This window comes from Xyrauchen texanus, chromosome 37 (assembly GCF_025860055.1).
Source record: "Xyrauchen texanus isolate HMW12.3.18 chromosome 37, RBS_HiC_50CHRs, whole genome shotgun sequence".
Classification (NCBI taxonomy): Eukaryota; Metazoa; Chordata; class Actinopteri; order Cypriniformes; family Catostomidae; genus Xyrauchen; species Xyrauchen texanus.
Window position 1 is genome coordinate 12,159,422 of NC_068312.1, and position 20,350 is coordinate 12,179,771.

The 20,350-nt window shown below is 38.0% G+C and overlaps 1 protein-coding gene across 2 annotated transcripts in view; it reads right to left on the reverse strand.

Annotated features, from left to right (window-relative positions):
* Nucleotides 1-2,757: 2,757 nt before the first annotated feature.
* LOC127630948 (ubiquitin-associated protein 2-like) overlaps nucleotides 2,758-20,350 on the reverse strand; it is a 33,859-nt gene continuing 16,266 nt past the window's right edge. Inside the window, exons 13-27 of one of the 2 annotated variants that reach the window (XM_052108848.1) lie at nucleotides 18,101-18,336; nucleotides 17,689-17,876; nucleotides 15,087-15,225; nucleotides 14,879-14,918; nucleotides 13,406-13,535; nucleotides 13,226-13,283; nucleotides 12,900-13,092; nucleotides 11,559-11,650; nucleotides 10,768-10,818; nucleotides 10,600-10,675; nucleotides 9,710-10,054; nucleotides 9,071-9,178; nucleotides 6,395-6,456; nucleotides 5,797-5,988; nucleotides 2,758-3,498 (exon numbers count right to left, since the gene is read on the reverse strand). In XM_052108848.1, the coding sequence (XP_051964808.1) occupies nucleotides 3,418-3,498; nucleotides 5,797-5,988; nucleotides 6,395-6,456; nucleotides 9,071-9,178; nucleotides 9,710-10,054; nucleotides 10,600-10,675; nucleotides 10,768-10,818; nucleotides 11,559-11,650; nucleotides 12,900-13,092; nucleotides 13,226-13,283; nucleotides 13,406-13,535; nucleotides 14,879-14,918; nucleotides 15,087-15,225; nucleotides 17,689-17,876; nucleotides 18,101-18,336 (1,991 nt within the window). In that variant the 3' untranslated portion in view covers nucleotides 2,758-3,417. The remainder of the gene's footprint in view (nucleotides 3,499-5,796; nucleotides 5,989-6,394; nucleotides 6,457-9,070; nucleotides 9,179-9,709; nucleotides 10,055-10,599; nucleotides 10,676-10,767; nucleotides 10,819-11,558; nucleotides 11,651-12,899; nucleotides 13,093-13,225; nucleotides 13,284-13,405; nucleotides 13,536-14,878; nucleotides 14,919-15,086; nucleotides 15,226-17,688; nucleotides 17,877-18,100; nucleotides 18,337-20,350) is intronic. The other variant, XM_052108849.1, reaches the window with a different exon arrangement.

Consider the following 20,350-nt stretch of genomic DNA (forward strand, 5'->3'; position numbering starts at 1 on the left):
AGGTAATTGCAAAAGAAGTTGGATGTTCTCAAAGTGCTGTATCAAAGCACATTAATAGAAAGTTAAGTGGAAGGGAAAAGTGTGGAAGAAAAAGGTGCACAAGCAGCAGGGATGACCGTAGCCTGGAGAGGATTGTCAGGAAAAGGCCATTCAAATGTGTGGGGAGCTTCACAAGGAGTGGACTGAGGCTGGAGTTACTGCATCAAGAGCTACAACACACAGGCGGGTCCTGGACATGGGCTTCAAATGTCAAGCGTCTTACCTGGGCTAAAGAAAAAAAGAACTGGTCTGTTGCTCAGTGGTCCAAAGTCCTCTTTTCTGATGAGAGCAAATTTTGCATCTCATTTGGAAACCAAGGTCCCAGAGTCTGGAGGAAGAATGGAGAGGCACACAATCCAAGATGCTTGAAGTCCAGTGTGAAGTTTCCACAGTCTGTGTTGGTTTGGGGAGCCATGTCATCGGCTGGTGTTGGTCCACTGTGCTTTATTAAGTCCAGAGTCAATGCAGCCGTCTACCGGGACATTTTAGAGCACTTCATGCTTCCTTCAGCAGACAAGCTTTATGGAGATGCTGACTTCATTTTCCAGCAGGACTTGGCACCTGCCCACACTGCCAAAAGTACCAAAACCTGGTTCAATGACCATGGTATTACTGTGCTTGATTGGCCAGCAAACTCGCCTGACCTGAACCCCATAGAGAATCTATGGGGCATTGCCAGAGAAAGATGAGAGACATGAGACCAAACAATGCAGAAGAGCTGAAGGCCGCTATTGAAGCATCTTGGTCTTCCATAACACCTCAGCAGTGCCACAGGCTGATAGCATCCATGCCACGCCGCATTGAGGCAGTAATTAATGCAAAGGGGCCCAAACCAAGTACTGAGTACATATGCATGATTATACTTTTCAGAGGGCCGACATTTCTGTATTTAAAATCCTTTTTTTTTATTGATTTCATGTAATATTCTAATTTTCTGAGATTCTGAATTTGGGGTTTTCATAAGCTGTAAGCCATAATCATCAAAATTATATCAAATAAAGGCTTGAAATATCTTACTTTGCTTGTAATGAGTCTATATAATATATTAGTTTCACCTTTTAAGTTGAATTACTGAAATTAATGAACTTTTGCACGATATTCTAATTTTTCGAGTTTCACCTGTATGTGCAGTTATGTGGACTAGTTATCTACTAACTCATACAAAATGTCAAACGTTGCATCACAATGTTACAATTATAGGAGCCATGTTATTGTTGAGTGTAGTATGACAGCTTGTGTCTTTGTATAATAAATGTGTGAATTAACTCATGTATTTGTGTTCCTCCTGGCAGTGTAAAAGACAATAAATGACATGTAAACATTGTCAATACTTCAGACAATTTTCTGAAAGGTATATCACAAGATACAAAAAAACAAACAGCATAGTAAATTACAAAATATATAAGCAGTATATGGAAGCTCACAGAGAAAAATACAGTCCTTGGCGCTGGTAAACAAAAATTGTTCCACTCAAAAAGACATGGCACAGCTCCTTGAACAAGTTTTCGGCGTCCTGTGGTTATGATGAAATCTTCTAGCTTAAAATGTCGACTGCATAACCGGGTGTTATCGGTAGGAGTGAAGTTCTCGCGTCTTATCTTGACTAGCCACTGAGCTCGTACCTCAGGCTGATGCGGAAAACGATGAAAACTTCAGAATTATACCTCGATGAAACGGCACATCGAGGAACACTACAATGTAATTTAGAGTTGCCAATTTGATACTGATATGTAAGACGTTTCTTATTTACTGTTAACATTTTACATACGGTACTCACTGATAGCTTGCCACTCACTCTTCCACAACATCTACATCGGAAATACCGGTAGTAACCTAAACCGGAAGTCCCCCCGCCCACCACGCAGATTTCGAACGTTCGTCGCGTCACCTGTGCACATAGCGAATAGAATGCTGATATTCCAGTAGATTCGATTTTAAGTGATCATGCAACTGCTGTCACGAATTATCCTTCAGTTTATCTATCAAGGATGCTGCAGGGGTTTTTAAATCAAATTTAAGACTTAAAACATTTTTCAAGACTTGAACAAATCAAATGAATACTGTATCCCCATACCAAAACAAACAATTTTATTTATTCATAGCGCGGAACTTTCAACTTTAAAGGCTGAAATACACCGGGGACTCTTATTTTGAAATGTTTGCGCTTCATTGCTTTTAACTGCTCAACCAAACAATCAAATATGAACGCTTACAATAATCTACAGCGTATTATAACATAAACAATTAAAAGTAAACATTGTCATTTTTCATCAACACTAAATCATCATCAACAATTGATCATAAGCGATCTCTTGTCATAAATCTCTTGATGTGTCCTTATGATTGTGAACTGCTCTACAACTGCTGGAAACACTCACAAACTCACGTTTTCACTCTGAAGGACGTGCATCAGTTCATAATCTCTTGAAGTTTGTTACTGGCATTAGGTCATATCACGATCCCTGTCATTCAGACTCCAAATTTATGACATGTTTAAATCATAATTAGGTCATATAAGACTTTTTATTACCTTACATTTCGGAAAACAGAATTTAAGACATTAAGGATCCATGGGAACCTCGATGAAAAAAAAAAAAAAAAGAACAGATGATTCGAACAGTCATGTGTTTGTGTGTTATGATTCATCTTTAATATATAAACTGTCAATATGCACCTGCCATCACCTGAGCAGTGTGACAAAAGAAGCTGACAAATGGGTGAATAGCTCAGAACCTTTAATCAAAGGGGAACAAGAGTAAAATATAAAATTGATGGTATGTTTTTTTCCTTTTCTGTTGGGACAGAATTTTAATTTCTGCTTTAAACTTAAATTCTGACAGAAGTTAACTTCAGCACCATAGTGCATAAGAACAACCCCCAGAGGGAGGGACTCAAGAGTGGAACAATCTGGATGTTGAAACCTCATGATGTCATAAGTGAAACCCCCACAATATTTCACCCTCCTCCACTGTCAGTGCTCTGGCTCTCTCATTGCAATGTCTCTCTTCAGTTTTCCTCAAAATGCCTTGCCTTTCCTTTAAATGTTTTGCTACATCTCTGCACTTTAAAAAAAAAAAAAAAAATCAACAAAACAAAGAGTCCTTCTAAAAAATAAAATGGAGTGACCATATCTTACAGTGTGTTTGGCTTCTTAACATTTACAGTATATATAAATACTTACATAAATATCTTACATGGAAAAACCAAATTCAGAGAAGGAAAAAACAACATGGGGAAAAAAGCACAGAAGAACTTTGGAGGAGGGAGGACGGGGGAGAACTGATACAGTGTGTGTGTGTGTTTGTTTCAGATGAGAGGCAGGACAGTGCAGGCACACAGATTTGGGTTTTCATGTCAGTAAAAGTATGAAGTGATTGTTCAGTTTGCCCAGTAAGGAGAGCTGCTGTAGTTGGACTTGCCCTGACTCTTCTGCATGCTGTTGGACTGACTGCGTTGGCCCTGCAGAGAGCAAAGAGAAAAACAACATAACATCAATACAACACATTAAAAGGGATAGTTCACAAAAATCCCATAAATGCAGCATAAAAGTAGTTCATATGACTATAGTGTTTCAATATATATTTTCAGAAGTGATATGATGGGTTTGTGTGAGAAACAGATCAATATTTAAGTAATTTTTTGGGCAAGAAATTCTTCTCCCTGCCCAGTTGATGGAGATATGCATGAAGAATGAATCACCAAAAACAGGAGAATGTGAAAGTGTTCTTCATCTTACACACACCTATCATATCTCTTCTGCAGACATGGCTTAAACCACTGGAGTCTTATAGATTACATATACACTCACCTAAAGGATTATTAGGAACACCATACTAATACTGTGTTTGACCCCCTTTCGCCTTCAGAACTGCCTTAATTCTACGTGGCATTGATTCAACAAGGTGCTGAAAGCATTCTTTAGAAATGTTGGCCCATATTGATAGGATAGCATCTTGCAGTTGATGGAGATTTGTGGGATGCACATCCAGGGCACGAAGCTCCCGTTCCACCACATCCCAAAGATGCTCTATTGGGTTGAGATCTGGTGACTGTGGGGGCCATTTTAGTACAGTGAACTCATTGTCATGTTCAAGAAACCAATTTGAAATGATTCGAGCTTTGTGACATGGTGCATTATCCTGCTGGAAGTAGCCATCACAGGATGGGTACATGGTGGCCATAAAGGGATGGACATGGTCAGAAACAATGCTCAGGTAGGCCGTGGCATTTAAACGATGCCCAATTGGCACTAAGGGGCCTAAAGTGTGCCAAGAAAACATCCCCACACCATTACACCACCACCACCAGCCTGCACAGTGGGAACAAGGCATGATGGATCCATGTTCTCATTCTGTTTACGCCAAATTCTGACTCTACCATCTGAATGTCTCAACAGAAATCAAGACTCATCAGACCAGGCAACATTTTTCCAGTTTTCAACTGTCCAATTTTGGTGAGCTCTTGCAAATTGTAGCCTCTTTTTCCTATTTGTAGTGGAGATGAGTGGTACCCAGTGGGGTCTTCTGCTGTTGTAGCCCATCCGCCTCAAGGTTGTGCGTGTTGTGGCTTCACAAATGCTTTGCTGCATACCTCGGTTGTAACGAGTGGTTATTTCAGGCAAAGTTGCTCTTCTATCAGCTTGAATCAGTCGGCCCATTCTCCTCTGACCTCTAGCATCAACAAGGCATTTTTGCCCACAGGACTGCCGCATACTGGATGTTTTTCCCTTTTCACACCATTCTTTGTAAACCCTAGAAATGGTTGTGCATGAAAATCCCAGTAACTGAGCAGATTGTGAAATACTCAGACCGGCCCGTCTGGCACCAACAACCATGCCACGCTCAAAATTGCTTAAATCACCTTTCCTTCCCATTCTGACATTCAGTTTGGAGTTCAGGAGATTGTCTTGACCAGGACCACACCCCTAAATGCATTGAAGCAACTGCCATGTGATTGGTTGATTAGATAATTGCATTAATGAGAAATTGAACAGGTGTTCCTAATAATCCTTTAGGTGAGTGTATGCATCCTTATGTAAAGTTTTGAGCTTCACACTTCTGGCACTCATTCACTTGCATTGTATGGACCTAAAAAATCGGAGAAATTCTTATAAAAATCTTCATTTGTGTTCTGCTGAAGAAAGTAAGTCTTACACATCTGGGATGGCATGAGGGTGTGTAAATGAGAGAATTTTCATATTAAGGTGAACTATTCCTTTAAGGTATCTGTTTATCGAATAATTGACATTCAGCATTTGATTTCTATTTAAAAACACCTGATGGCACTTTCCACAAATAGGGCACAAAAAGTTAATCAAAGTGACAGTGAAAGGTGTTTAACCTTCAGAAAATGTTCATCCACATCAGGTGGTCACACTAAATATTAAACCAGCTGTATAATTTCAAATGTATGATATCAGCAATTTTTGAAACCCATTACCAGCTTAAGTCCCAAAGTGTTAAGAAAATATTTGTTTGATCATTTTTACAACATCTTTTGTAACAGTGTTGAACGGTAATTAATACAATATTTTTCAACAAGGATGTAAAATAAACTTTTGTAATCATGACATTAAAGATGTGTTCAGTTCAGTTTATGTAACATCTCATAGTTCTCTCTCTAAAGACCATGAGATTTGTTGCTTTAAAACAAGTAATGGGACACAAATTAGTCTCTTATTCGTGGAAAGTGGCACATAAAATGAATTCTCAAGTGCAAAATTACTTTTTAGAATACTTTCACGAGTGTATATTTCACCTGTGTGTCTTGAGCCATGTGGTGGTGTAGTAACTGTGAGGGGGGCTGCTGATGATGGGGCAGGATGTGAAGGAAGGGGGCTGGGGCGTAGCCGGGGGCACCTGCAGGGTTAAGCGGCCCGCTTCCTCCCAGAGCTGAGGGCAGGCTGAAGGCAGGGGCCGTTGCTGTGGGGAACCCCTGCTTGTCAAATGTCTAGAAGGGTCAGAGGACAGAGACACAGAATTAATGTCCTATAAAAAAAAATTCAACATGCAGATATTGCATGTAAAATAAACTTTTGTATGCTATTTTCAGGTTAGGTCAAAAGCGAGGATCAAAGTTAAGAGGGAATAAAGTCCATTTATACCAATCAGTGTAATGTTTGTAAACCATGAACAGTTACTCAGACTGAGATTAAGGCAGATCTTGAACACATGCCTGATCAACAGAATCAGACTACGAGTTCATGCTGATGGTGACTAAGACTTACATGAGGGCGTGTAGTTGACAATTATACATTTTAGGTGAATGATTCCAGTTCAGCAAACTGAACACCTGTTCATTTACTCAATACCTGTAAAGATGTTTTGTCCCACCAAGAAGAGGCATGAACCCTCACCTGAGTCTTGCTGTAGATGGTTCCTGTAAGCTCGGAGCTTGCAGATCCAGACAATCCTGGTCCTGTGAAGTGGTTTAAAATATTAAACATGACAACATGACAACATATATTTTCAATACATTACCTTCTAAATGCCAGATTAAGATCTAGTTAGATTTATAGAGGTGAACCAATCTTGGACTGATATACATCAATGACTAAAGGCGGTGGAAAACACTGATAACCGATTAATTGGACGATTGTTTTTAAAATCGATATATAGATTGTTAAAATGTATTTTTATTTTCCCTCCTTACTGTGACAAACACAGACATGGAGCATACAAGATACAAAATGAATAAAATCCCAGATGCAGTTTACAGATCTACCAAATTCCATTTGTGCATAACACAGGACTATTAACTATAAACAAGCCAAAACACATCAGGGACTCTTATTTTGAAATAACGGAAACTTGGCTCCATTCAATGCTCTAGTTTAAAGGATAGGTTCACCCAAAAAGTTAGTCACCCTTATGTAATCCCAGATGTGTATGACTTTCTTCTTTTGAACACAAAGATTTGTATTAGAATAATATTTCATCTCTGTAAGCCCATACAATGAACATGAATAGTGACCAGTTCACAGAAGCTCCAAAAAGGATATAAAGGCAGCATAAATGTAATCCATCATACTCCAATGGTTAAATCCATGTCTTCAGAAGTGATATGATAGGTGTGGGTGAGAAACAGATCAATAAAGTTTTTTTTTTTTTTTTATCTCCAATTTCACCTCTACATTCTGATGTGGAAGTGACTTTCACATTCAGCCATGGAGCTGGTCAAAAGTGAAGATTTATAATTTGCCTAATTAAATAACAATGGTGTTATAAATGTCTAATTAGGTTTGTTGATCCGAAAGTTATTGTGGTGGTTCCCCCGCGGTTTACTTTGGCCTTACAATTATTACACATTTTGAACTTTATGTATTCTTCACTCAAACAGTGAAGATCTTCCATGCCAATGACATGTTTACATGCGGCTGTGACGTTATTGCCAGCGCCGCTGGCAACAAAACGGACCGGCTTGGAATCGGTAAGACGTGAGTCTGACCGGCCGATCACCGGTCCGGGCATGCGGAAAATCGTCTAATTCCGGTCCCTGGCCGGTCGATCGGTGCATCTCTAGTTAACACCAATAAGGGTTAAATGTGTTAAAACACCAATTGTTTTGTGAAAATATTAATTAAAACCTGAATGACTTTTTCTAACATGGTGGGAAAATCAATATATGCACATTTGAGATGCCGCTGTCTGAACTTTGAAATGTTATTTTTGTATTTAAAAAATACTGAAACATTTTGTTTTTAAGTTTAAACATTGATGGCATGAAATCAAGGGACAAACATTCTTTTAAAATTGTTTAAATTATTATTTTGTTCAGCTTTTTGTTTTTGCACACGTGTTAGGCCTCGCACTAATTCTTGCATGAAAATTATTTACAAAATTATAATAATAAAATAACTTTAAATGCCACAGAAGTCCTGAACCAGTTGATAGGGACAAAGGCTTTTTCAAGCAATTAACAAATTCAAACTTCAAGTTGAGGGACATGTTTGTCAACATATTTTAATAATGACCCAAATGTTGTCAGCCACAACCTGGTAAGACACAAAGCTTTCTTTACACAAGGGGGCACTTGAGGGCTCAGAAAACCACTGATCCACATTCAAATCTCAGAATGTTTTATATTTTTTTCACTCTGGAGAGTAATTTTTTATTAAAACTGATAGTTGCAAAGATTCATACTTGTGAATGGAAATCCATCACAGCAGTATCTATAAAATATTTTTTTTAAATCCTTAATCAGTAACAATCGATTGTGGCCCATTCTGTACAGTGCTGCCAAAATAACAGGCGCCACGTGACATTGCCTTCTATTCGCTGTCATCTGGACCTCTGAATTTACATGGCACATGATAATGATACTGTAAAACTAAACTTAATAAACATTAAATAAAAAAGTCCATGCGCTGCACTATATAGTGAGCTTGCAGTGCCCTGTTGCACGTGCCCAATTGCCCATATGGTTAATCCAGCCCTGTATGTAAAGAACTGACTCAATAAGAATCATTTGCTCATCAATTTAACCTTACTGTTCACACTGTATGTTTCTAGCTTGTGCTTCTCGAAACACTGTCAGAGTGTGTTAGTACAGTGTTCCGTCCACACCAGCGGAAGAATGCATGTTTGATAACCATTAACGGAACCGACAGTCATGAAAATCCATCAGTTTTTTTTTTTTATGCAAGCTGTTCTGAATAGCATGGTATGAAAAAACCTTCAAATAAATCTTTTATTCTCCATGATTCATGACACGAGCTGTGAGTTCAAGAATTGGGTTAGGGGGATCTGGTGTTTGGCTGTAGCAGCGGGGGGATGTTTTGTCTTTTTGTAACAGGATTGTATACGTTTTTTGGGAAAAACTTTCCATGTATTTAAGCTATTTAGTGATTTCAGCAACATATTTAATAGCTTTCTATAATTCAAGCACTTTATAAGCATCGCTTGGTAATACATGGCTATTTTCAAGGTTTTCTAGTACTTGTATTTATAAAAAGCCAAATTCAAGTATTTCAAACACCTTGTATGAACCCTGTTTATTATTTTATAGAGTAATGTATGAGTGTAAGGTCTACCTTTTCCTGTACTGTTGTTGACTGCTTTGGCCTGGGACTGAGAGCTGCCTCCATATCCTCCTTTCCCATACTCTCCTCCAGCATGAGCCTGGGACAGCTCGTCAAAACCTTTGCAGAGAACAAGAGCTTTCAAACTAAGAAATGCTGGAGAAACCTTGCGTTTCCCAGCTTTTATAAGAAAATAAATGTATGTTACATTGGGGATTGAGAGTAATTGAATCACAACAAAAATAGTCATCATTTACACATTCGTGAACAAATCGTTCAGACTGTTTAATGAAAACCGTCAAGGGTGAATGTCAGGATTATCAGTGAATGACGACTTAAATTTTGGTCAACTCTTCATTCTTCACACACAGCTATCGTATGATTTCAAATATAGCGCTGATTCTTTTGAACTAGTTATTCTTAAGTTGCTTTTTCTACCTTTTTGATGCTTCATTCTCCATTCATTGTATTTACATGGATAAATGCGACCAGTACATTCTTCATAATTTCCTTTTGTGTTCCATGGAAGAAAGTCATACATGTTTGGAATGACATGAGGCTGAGTAAATGACTGATTTAATTTTTTTTATGTAAACCATTCTTTTTAATAATCCTATGAGGAGTCAAGCAGCCTGTAACTCTGATACTTACCTGGGCCATACGCGTGTTGGCTGTATCCGGCTTGGTGCTGGTACTGGCTGGACGGGCCCATGGCGTGCTGCTTTGTGGATGCTGGGGGCATGAAGACAGTGGGGCCGTACTGGAAGGCACTGGGCACTCCCGGGTAGTATGGCAGGCTGGCGTAGCCGTAGCCTGGGGGGAGTGGAGGGTTGAGGAAGGCCTGGGTCTGACCTTGCTGGGCTAGACCAGAGTTCTGTGGCCCTTGAGTTTGAGGGGGGATGGCACTCTGTTGAGGCTGTGAAGGGGGCACGGAGGAGAGGCTGGTGGCGGGGGCTGGGGAGTTTGAGTCACCGCGTCCAAATTTGGTGGGCTCCCCTGTAAAGGCAAGTCACAAAAAAGTATGTGTAACAGGGCTGTGAAACTAAATTACATTTCATTTACTGAAATATCACCAAAAATATAATTATGTTCCAATTTAAAAAGACATTATTTCAGGTCCAGGGGAAACTAAAATATCTACAAGACAGCCGAATATCTACGAGATCCCTCTTCATTGTGTGGCTAGTATTATTTCTGGACTGTGCATTTTACAGTATACTGTATTTTACTTTTATAGCTCTACGACAAAGTAAAGCAGAAGCACAGTTCAGTACTTGTTGCTCAGATGTCCAGTGAAAATGAATAAAAACATTTGTAAAAAAAAAAAAAAAAAAAAAAACACATTACATTTTTGAATCGGAATACACATAAAGCATCACAATATCATATTGTGACCAAGACATCAATATAATATTATGGGTCCGAACTTATTCCCACCCCTACATGTTTAAGTACTAGAATGTAACAAATGATTTGACCCCTTCCTGTCAGAGTAACAGTAGTTGCACGGAGAAAAAAACCCTGCATAGTGGACTGCTTACCAGAGTATGGATTGCTTGCTAATCCACCATCTCTGCCAGCTAGTGTTGTACCAGGGTACGTCATTCCATAATAATCCTGCAGAGGAGAAAGAACCAAAAACTTATGAAAACAGGGCATTCCTAACAGCCAAATGCGAGTGTTGTTGAAGAAACCAGTGAAATCCTCACCATGGGCAGACGGGACTGCATCATCTGTAGGTCTTCATAACCATAGATTGGCTTTAGGGGTGAAAATGAAATTAAAAGATCAGAAACAGAAATACAAGCAGGGTAGTAGTAACGCTGAGACTAGGGATGTGCATGAGTAATCGATTAATCGAGTACTCATTCAGCTTTCAATATTCGAATAGTAACAACACTACTGGATTTTTGCAATTTAATTTTTTCTTTATGCCTTTGCCTGCCGTGAGCAACAATGAAACTACTTCTCTCACCTAAATCTAGCTATTATAATCTTGCATTGTTGTTGACCAAAAGATTTCATTTTAAGTGATTGTAACGCTTCAGAACTCCGTGATTGCAAATATTTTTGCCGTTAATGTTTTCATTAAAATGTTGTTGTATTTTATGCATAGTGCAAATTTTTCATAAGAAAAACAGATTCAAAGACTGAACTTAAGTTCTAAATTTCAAGTAATAGTAACAGTTTTTTTTTCTGTGTTTGAGTACTGAACAAAAAAATTACTCTATATGGGCAGCCATAGCTGAAATTATAATTTGCGTTATTGCATTAAAATAGACTATATATATATATATATATATATATATATATATATATATATATATGTTTCTAATGTAAAGAAATTGCTTAGCTGTTAATCTGACTCAAGACTTCTTACTTTTGTAATTTAACACACAAGGCACAAATGGAAGGTAAGAAACTTGAAGAGCTCACAATAATGCAATTGAGATCAAATCTTTGCTTTATTAATGTAAGAGCAGTGCAGCCATATACTAACTGGGTAAGCAGGAAGGAGGCCACCAGGACCCATGATGTACTGACTGGCCAGCAGAGGCGGGACTCCTTGAGCCAGGTTTGGAGGAGCTTTACCTGAAGATAAGGAAAAATGTGTTAGACTAATTTAATAACATATCTTTATTAAGTTGTTACAATTTACACATTGCAAACATACTTAACTGAACTTTTATTTCTCCCCTTCCCCCTCCAAAGGAGCTTTTACATTAAATACTGTACATTCCTTATGTTGATTTAAATACATAATCCATAATTTCACACATCTATAGCTTCTTCAATATCTATATTTTTAACAAAGTCCAGTAACACCTCCCATATATTTTGAAATTCAGAGGACTTCTTACCACATATGTAAGTTTTTCTAGAGCCAAGCTTGATATAAAACTTTTAACCATAAACCTAGAGTAGGGCAGCTAGTATTTTTCCAGCATAGGGCAATAGCGTCTGGCTTTTAATAGGCATAAATCCACAATTTTTCTTTCTTTAATAGAAAGAGAACAATTGTCTGGGTGTATATACACGGAGTATACACAATACAGGGTTTAATAGAACTAAAGAAGAGGTAAATTGAGAGATATATCGAATCAACCCATTCCAAAATTTTGCAACTCCTCACTTTCCCATATACAATGAAATAAAGTACCTTGAAGTTTATTGCATTTAAAGCACAGATCCGTGATATTAGAATGAAATGTAATTCGTTTTACCAGAGTTATATACGTTCTCATTGTCCAATTGTATTGTATAAGTCTCATCCATGTGTTAATGGTTTGCGTTTGTGCCTTTAAGCAAATTGTCCCCCAATCCTCATGTGAAATATAAATGTTTAAATCTTGTATCCACAATTAGTCTTTTATTGTCAGAATTTTCTTTTTGATTTTCCACTAGTGATTATATAATTTGGTAACCCACCCCTTACTGAAACAATTCTGTATAGAAATATGGAGGAAGCTGTTCAGAGTTCTTTAGTCATGAAAAAAAAAAAATTCTTAGTTGGAAACATTTGAATTTTTTTTTAGGAGGTATATCAAACTTTGCTGATAACTTGACAAATGGCATTAAAATATTGTCTTCATTTAAGTAAATCAGTCTACCAATGCCCTTATTTAACCACATTTTAAACCCCGTATCAATTTTAGATTGGTGAAAAACAAGAAAGCACTGGAGAATCATCAAGATATTTATGTACTTCATGCCATGTAAAAGACAAATTACATATTTCACTGCTGACCGCACATCACTTTTAAACTCAATTTCAAATTTTAATTTGACATTTAATGTGTTGGCATGACAACACATCTTAAACTTTTCATCTGCACTTTACCAGAGGTGCTGGAGGTGTTCATAGAGGTCTGCTGTGGTGCAGATCGGCCAGCAGATGGAGCGGATGTGCCATTAGCAGCTAGGCTCTGAGTTGCAGCGTTCAGTCCGTTTGAGTTAACTGACGAGCTGGACACACTTGACACAGAGCCGGAGAACACGGGCAGGTTCACGCTCACGTCAGTGCCCATCTGTGACTAGAGGAAGCCATTCAATTAATTTTGAATAAGTGAATAAGAAAATGTGAATAGCTAAAGTGAGGAACGCTGAACCAGGAAAGACAGAATAGATTGAAGAATAATCCTGCAAGACTGTGTGAAGAGAACTTACGCTAAGGGAAGAGCTAGTGGGTGCTGATAATCCGAGAGGGTCCACACTGCTCACGTGACTGATGAGAGAGACAACAACCCAAAAACAAACATTTAGAGAACTGATAAAATCAGCCAAAAAGAGCCATAAATTCCTCTCATGAATAATTAATTAGATGACACATTGCAGTGGAAGTAGTACCTGCTAAGAGAGGGAAGAGCTGTGCTGAGAGCAGGTGCTGCTGTTGAGGAGGTGGAAGATTGGAGCGATGACATGCCGTTTTCGCTCGGGACAGCTGTGGAAACAGACTGTGGAGTGCTGGACGGAGCAGCTACAGGAAGACAAAGACTTAAAATGTCAAAAGGTCAAAGGTCAAATGCAAATATTTGTCTATGCTACAATTCTCATTATATAGTTTCTAGTTGGTCCCCATGCTGGGAAACTCCATCCACAGTGAAATCTTGTGGTCCAGAATCCCACTTCATACAACATTTCCCTTAAGGTAATAACAGAAAAATGACTTGACACTGGATGTGTTATACCCAATTAGGACATGCAAATGGATGCAAGGTGACTTGCTTTGTAACTTTTAAAGGAATAATTCACCCAAAAATATAAATTCTCATAATTTTCTCACCCTCATGCCATCCCAGATGCATATGACTTCCTTTCAACTATAGAACACAATTGAAGGATTTTGGAAGAATATCTCAGCTCTGTAGGTATAAACAATGTAAGTGGATGGAAGCCTGAACTTTGAAACTCCAAATTTTCACTGTAAGTCTCTTTCACTTCTTTTGTTTTTTTGGCAAATCACATTCTTCATGCATATCACCAATTAATGGTCGGGGCTGGTTAAAGGTGCAGATTTATAGTACAAAAGGACTCTTTGTTTTTGGATTACTTTTATGTTTCCATTATGTGATTTCTGGAGATTCGAAGTTCTGGCCACCATTCACTTGCATTGTATGGACCAATAGAGCTGAGATATTGCTCTAAGAAAAAAATTATTTGTGTTGTGCAGAAGAAATAAGGTCATACACATCTGGGATGGCACAAGTGTGAATAAATCATTTTTGGGTGAACTATCCCTTTAAGTCTAATTTATATATTGGAACAAGACTAATTTTTCTCCTGAACAAACTGAAGCACCCAGGGCAAATGAAACATGGTGTTATACTAGACGCAGCATTGATTTAAAATGAGTCTGTTGAGGGTGACGTCATGAAATGATGCCAACGCTCAGGCAGAAAACATCAGTAGATAAGCGGCCTCATATAAAAACTTGTACAGAAAGACAGGCTTATCTCAAAGTTATCCATTTGGAACGTTAAGCAAGTAACATAGCTAGCTACAATTTCCTCAGCTGGCTAGTGGGATTGTAAATAAAGAAAGTCACATCCAAAACAAAAAGATTGGTTTTCACCAATCATCAGCACTATTTGACTAGCAGAGTTCTCCTAGGTCAAGTACATAACCAGATGAACACCTTGGCAGAACAAAAATGTCAGTGTATTTCATCATTATTATTATTATTAGGCAAACTTATATAAATTAGCCTTTGGAGGCTCAATAAGGTTAGTTTGGGGTTAGGGCCATGCCAACATGTCAGGCACCAATAAGGGCAGATAATAATGTAGATCTCACGTAGACGTAATGCAGATAATCACATACCTTCCTGTGAGCTAGATGTCCTCATTTCACTAAATCCATTCTGTGGGTAAACAGAGATTAATTGATTCAGGTGTCAGGTATACTAACATTTCACTTATTAAGAGCAATCATACTAGAAAATCATTTTGGTAAGAAAGATTCAAATTGAGAACTCATTTAAATAACTAAAACTAGTTTAAATATAAGATGAAGGGGTTATCGGTCATACGCTGAGAGGGGTGGTGGCCGATGACTCCACTTTGGTGGCAGAAGAGGGAGCCATGACAGGAGCAGTAGTAGTGCTGGGAAAACCCAGAGATGATGATGGGTAACTGGACTCTGCTGGAGGCAAACCACCTAGAGACTCACTAAAATGATGAGAGATGATACAGACAGGAAGAAACTGATTAGAAATGCATTACTATGACACTCGTTTATTGTATCAAGTCAATACCGGGTTGGACAGCAGTCACAAATAAATCACAGTTTACAACAAAATGAACCATGAATGAGGGAAGAGTTAAAGGCATAGTTCTCCTAAAGGAAAAACACACATCTTTCCAAACCTGTATGACTTTCGTCCGCAGATGCAATATTTGTCTTTCATTGAAACTTTGTAGAATTAAACAAAAAATTCAAATTGGTCTCCTCGCAAATAAGGAAGCAAAGGCCAAAGCGTATCTATGATCAGTATTAGTTGATGTGTTATCAGGAGGCACCCCAAATATAGCTGTAAGAGGGCAGGGGGGAATAGATCCGGGAGTACGTGAGGTGACAATGGGGTACACAAATACAATTCTGAGATTTACCGTGCTTTCAATTTCATCACAGTCTAAAATAACATTCAAACCCAGTTCATGTATTTCTCACTGGCAAAAATTATTTTGTGCGCCCTCAATTGTAGAAACACCAAAATGATTGTGTCATAAAGGTCAGAAAAATATGCAATGAAATAACCAGATATTTTGCGGTTAAAATAACGGATCTACTCATGCGTCACACAAGTATCTTTTTTCGTCAGCCCAGCCCAGTGCAAGATGACATAGCTTAGTGATAGCAAGTAAACTACTTCACTGTTTTGCCATCCTCGCACATGTTAGTCGTCCACGATTTTATTTTATTTGCAGTTTAAAATGTAATTTGTATTTAAAGTTAGATGCATAGGGAGTTTTGATTCTGATGGTATATGTTCAAAAGCTTTGATGACAGGTGTCAGACAGAAAATTAGCTCACCCTTGCTAACAGTGTCAAATTTGACATAAAAAAAAGCACCCTGAGCTGACCGCGCAATTGCACAGATACTTACCCTCAATGCTCAAATTCGGCCTGCAATGATGTGCAATTCCACGCACAGAACCGAATGCTATTCTTGCATACTGCGACACGATGAGTGGGGAGTTTAAGTTATGCAGTTATATCATATCTAGCATTCCCATTTCAATCGGTAAGCCATTTATTCAGTATGTATATGATTAATATAACATGTACAAATATAACATGTTTAATATAAGGGAGTTGTTTTACAAAGACAATTGTGTTAAACAGACATATTTTCAAATGACCATGTGTGAATGTTTGAAGGGGTACGCGCCACTGTAAAAAGTTTGGGAAAAACTGCTTTAGAGAAAGTCTCTAAGTAGGAGTTCCAAAATGTTGCCAGCCTTATACATCCCCAAACCATATGGTATAGGGTATTTCCTGGATAAATCTTGGCTAAAGCTAACTGAATAATGGAGCCGATATACGATTTTAAACTGAATAAGGTCATGGCGTACGCAAAGTGAAGATGATTGAATGCGGTTAAGAGCATCTTGCCAAATCTCATCTGAGAGACATGTCTTCTTCCCAATGAGATTTTACAATAATCAAAGAGGGCGTTCTCAAAGAGCTAATATAATTATACATCTTGGAGAGCATACCTCTAAGTACCAAAGTAAGGTCTTGAACAATCGTTTCAAGGTGGGTTCTGGGGGGTAGAGAAGTAAAGCCTGGAAATCTTTTATGAGCAAAATCCCTGACTGGCAAATAGTGAATGAAATGTACTTTGGGAAGATTAAATGCCTGACATAGTTGTGAGAAACTGGCAAATACGTCATCTATGTATTGATGCTCTATTTGTGTTATTCCTGAAGAATGCCAGGTTCCAAAGGCAGAGCTATGAAGAGATGGAGGAAGTAAAGTATTATTTGCTAAAGGAGAAAATAAACCGTTCATGCAGGCCAAATGCTTTCTTAAACTGATTTAGGATCTTGAATGAATGCCAAACTACAACATTATTTTTGGACACAGACACTGGAAAAAGAATAGAGGCACCAAACCGTGCAGATAGGAAGTAGGGGTGAGTTGTTTTTTCTCTGTTTTTAACCAAATGGTGTATCAGCACTATCTGGTAATTTTACTAATATTAGCTGCTGAATAGTAAAAAGAAAAATTAGGGCAGGCCAAGCCACCCATCCTTTTAGGCATCTGCTAGAAGTCTCAACAAATTCCAGGTACTTTTCCTTGCCAAATAAAACAGAAAATTAAACTGTTCAAATATTTGTTAAGAGTGTTAGGTAAAGAAATTTGGGGAGAAACTTTACAGAATTAAGCCTGCCAACAAAAGAAAGTGAATACAGAGACTTTTAAGGTAGTTTTTGCCCATGCACTTTCACTGAACAAAAAAAGAGAAGCTTGGACATTCTGCCAAACGTCTCCTTTTGTGTTCTACAAAAGAAAGTCATACAGGATTAAAACGACATGAAGGCGCGTAAATAATGACATACTATTCTTAAAGTATCAGCAATTAAACTGAACAGATCAAACATGCTGAGGCAGGTAAACAGACACACCTGATGGTACTGGGTTTGGAGTACAGGATGCTCTGGGTTTGAGCAGCAGCTACAGGTTTCTGACAGCTAGTTTCTGATTGGTTAAGATTCTCCACAGTGGACTCGGGTCCAAAATCCAGTGCACCGAACTGCACGTTCAGCCCAGACACATCAGCAGAGCCTGGCATCTCCACTGCTGAAGAGGGGATCTGGCAATCAAAATGCATAATAGCTTGTTTATTAACTAAGAAATTAGAAAGTACATTTGAATAAAGAACATTTTCTTTGGCAATGGGATTTGGAAACCATTAAACAAGTTAACGCTACCATAGTACTCCCAAAATGAGCCTTCACACTAAATTTTTTAACTCCGGTTCACTTCTGTGGGTGTTCCTCGTTGCCAGATCAATGAAAGTACTAGTTCTGTCAGTACCTTGGAGGGAGGGAGCATTCTCCGTCTCTGTGGTCTGATGTTTTTGGCCTGTGTGGGCTCTGTTGTGGTGACAACAGGCTCAGAGAGGGGGTTCAGGGATGGAGAGGGCCCATCATGTGGGGGGAGTGGGACAGGGTCTCGAGCCTGAGCCGGCAGGTCCGACTGGATTGCTGAATTCTGATGCTGGGTCAGTTGACTTAGGATGGGGGATGGGTCAGGTTGGGCCTTCAGGTCCACTGTAAAGAGCAAAGAGAGCGTGAAATTTAAAGCCGTGTTAAATAAAACGGGTTTAAAAGCTTTGATGGCAAGTAATTGGAAATATGATGAGCCCATTGTGTTGGAACACCTTAAAATGTATAGGCAGCTATACATTCATACCCACTGTAGTGAGTATGAGCTAAAAGTTTTCAAAAATGATATGGACAACATTAACTTTGCATTCAGTTGACAAGTGTATTTTTTTTAAATATAAACCTGAACAGAAAACATTTTCAATTAAAATTGTACAATATATATTGCTCAAAAGCTGCTTTAAAAAGAATAGCTAAAGGCAACAGTGGAGAGGAGAATCCCATGAGAAATATACACTAATACAAACTCAAATTAAACAATTTTTCATTATAAGAAACTACAATATTTGTATTATATGAGCTGTGCTGAAAACTGTAGCGTTTTACAATCTGTGTGTGCGCGCGCGTGCTGATATGTGTGTGTGTGTGTCAAAAACAGAGTAGCGCTCATTCTCAGAAGTGTGCTGCACATACATACTGTATATTTACTTATTAAATACATCCTTTGCGATTCACAAAACCATTGTATGGCTTCAAGAGACTTTAAATTTAATGCACGAATAATTTTGACTGCTACAATGGTGCCTTTATGCTTCTTTAATGTCATACTGGAGTTTGACAGTAAAACGACACACAATACCACATTATCAGAGCACTGGCAAATGCACTTCATTAATGTGCTAATGAGCAAGAGAACAATCAATTCACATCTGGGAATGTGGACTATAATGTGCAACATACTGTATATGGCAATAAGATACAATCAGTAATGTTCCAATTGACAACATCTGTTTTAATGGTTATTATATTTGTGTGCATTATGCAGTGATTTTAAACAACTGTACTTAACACAACTATATGCAGTATTTGTGCCAGTGGTATAAATCACACTTGTAAATTATTACATGTTTTAACTGATAATATAATAATTTTTTTCCACTCAATTTTTTCAAATCTCCCCTCAGATTAACACTGCAGAGCTCCAGACTAAAAAAAGGCTAAGGAGCCATTTGGCTCCTAAAAAGAAACATTTAGGAGACAAATGGCTTTTTTTTAGTTGCCACATCACAGAATTGCTTGATTTAGATTGTTGTTCAAAAACAAGATAGAAAGCAAAAGACATCTCATAGCTCATTAAACAGGTATTTCATATATATATTGTATAATAGTGCACAAATTTGCATTCCCCTTCTGTCTCATACGTTTTCAAACCCCTTTCAGAATTTATATAAATATAAGAGATAAAATATATTTTTATTTAGTTCCGCCCTTCAGAATCTACATAACAGGTATTTATATAAAGTATAATATGCATATAGTAGTGTGTTGCCGCCTTGAGCGTCAGTGAAAGTTTGCACCTTGTGTAATAGTTGTGTATGAGCCCCTCAGTGGTCCCAAGTATCAAAAGCTGGATCTCACATCACAAATAAATAAATTGTGTGTATATATATATACACAGCTCTGGAAAAAAATAATAATATTTATATGTATGTGTTTGAATAAATTAATTTTTTTTATTTATTCTATAAAGTACTGACAACATTTCTACCAAATAAAAATATCGCCATTAAAAATTATTTTTAAAAAAGGGAGAAAAGTGGCGCAAGACACACTGCACTGGCACTCTAAAGATGCATTCAAAAACTCACAAGATGATATCTGATGAAACCGCATATGAAAGCACACATCCTGACTGTCGCCGATGGCGACTAGATTTTAAATTATTTTCGCAAATAATTTTAAAACCATTTTAGTTGCAGTCTGGAGCCCTGCACTGCCAGTCAACTTGTCACGCGGGTGAACAGAAATAGTTTGTGAATATGTCTCGAATGTTTTCTTTCTCTTTCCGTAAATCAACAAAAAGCAGCTTGTGGAGAAATATCCTTTCTTTTTTTCAATCTGCTTGCCAAGGTGTTCTTTTCATCCATAATGGGCGAAGGGCAGACCAGCTAAAAAGTCC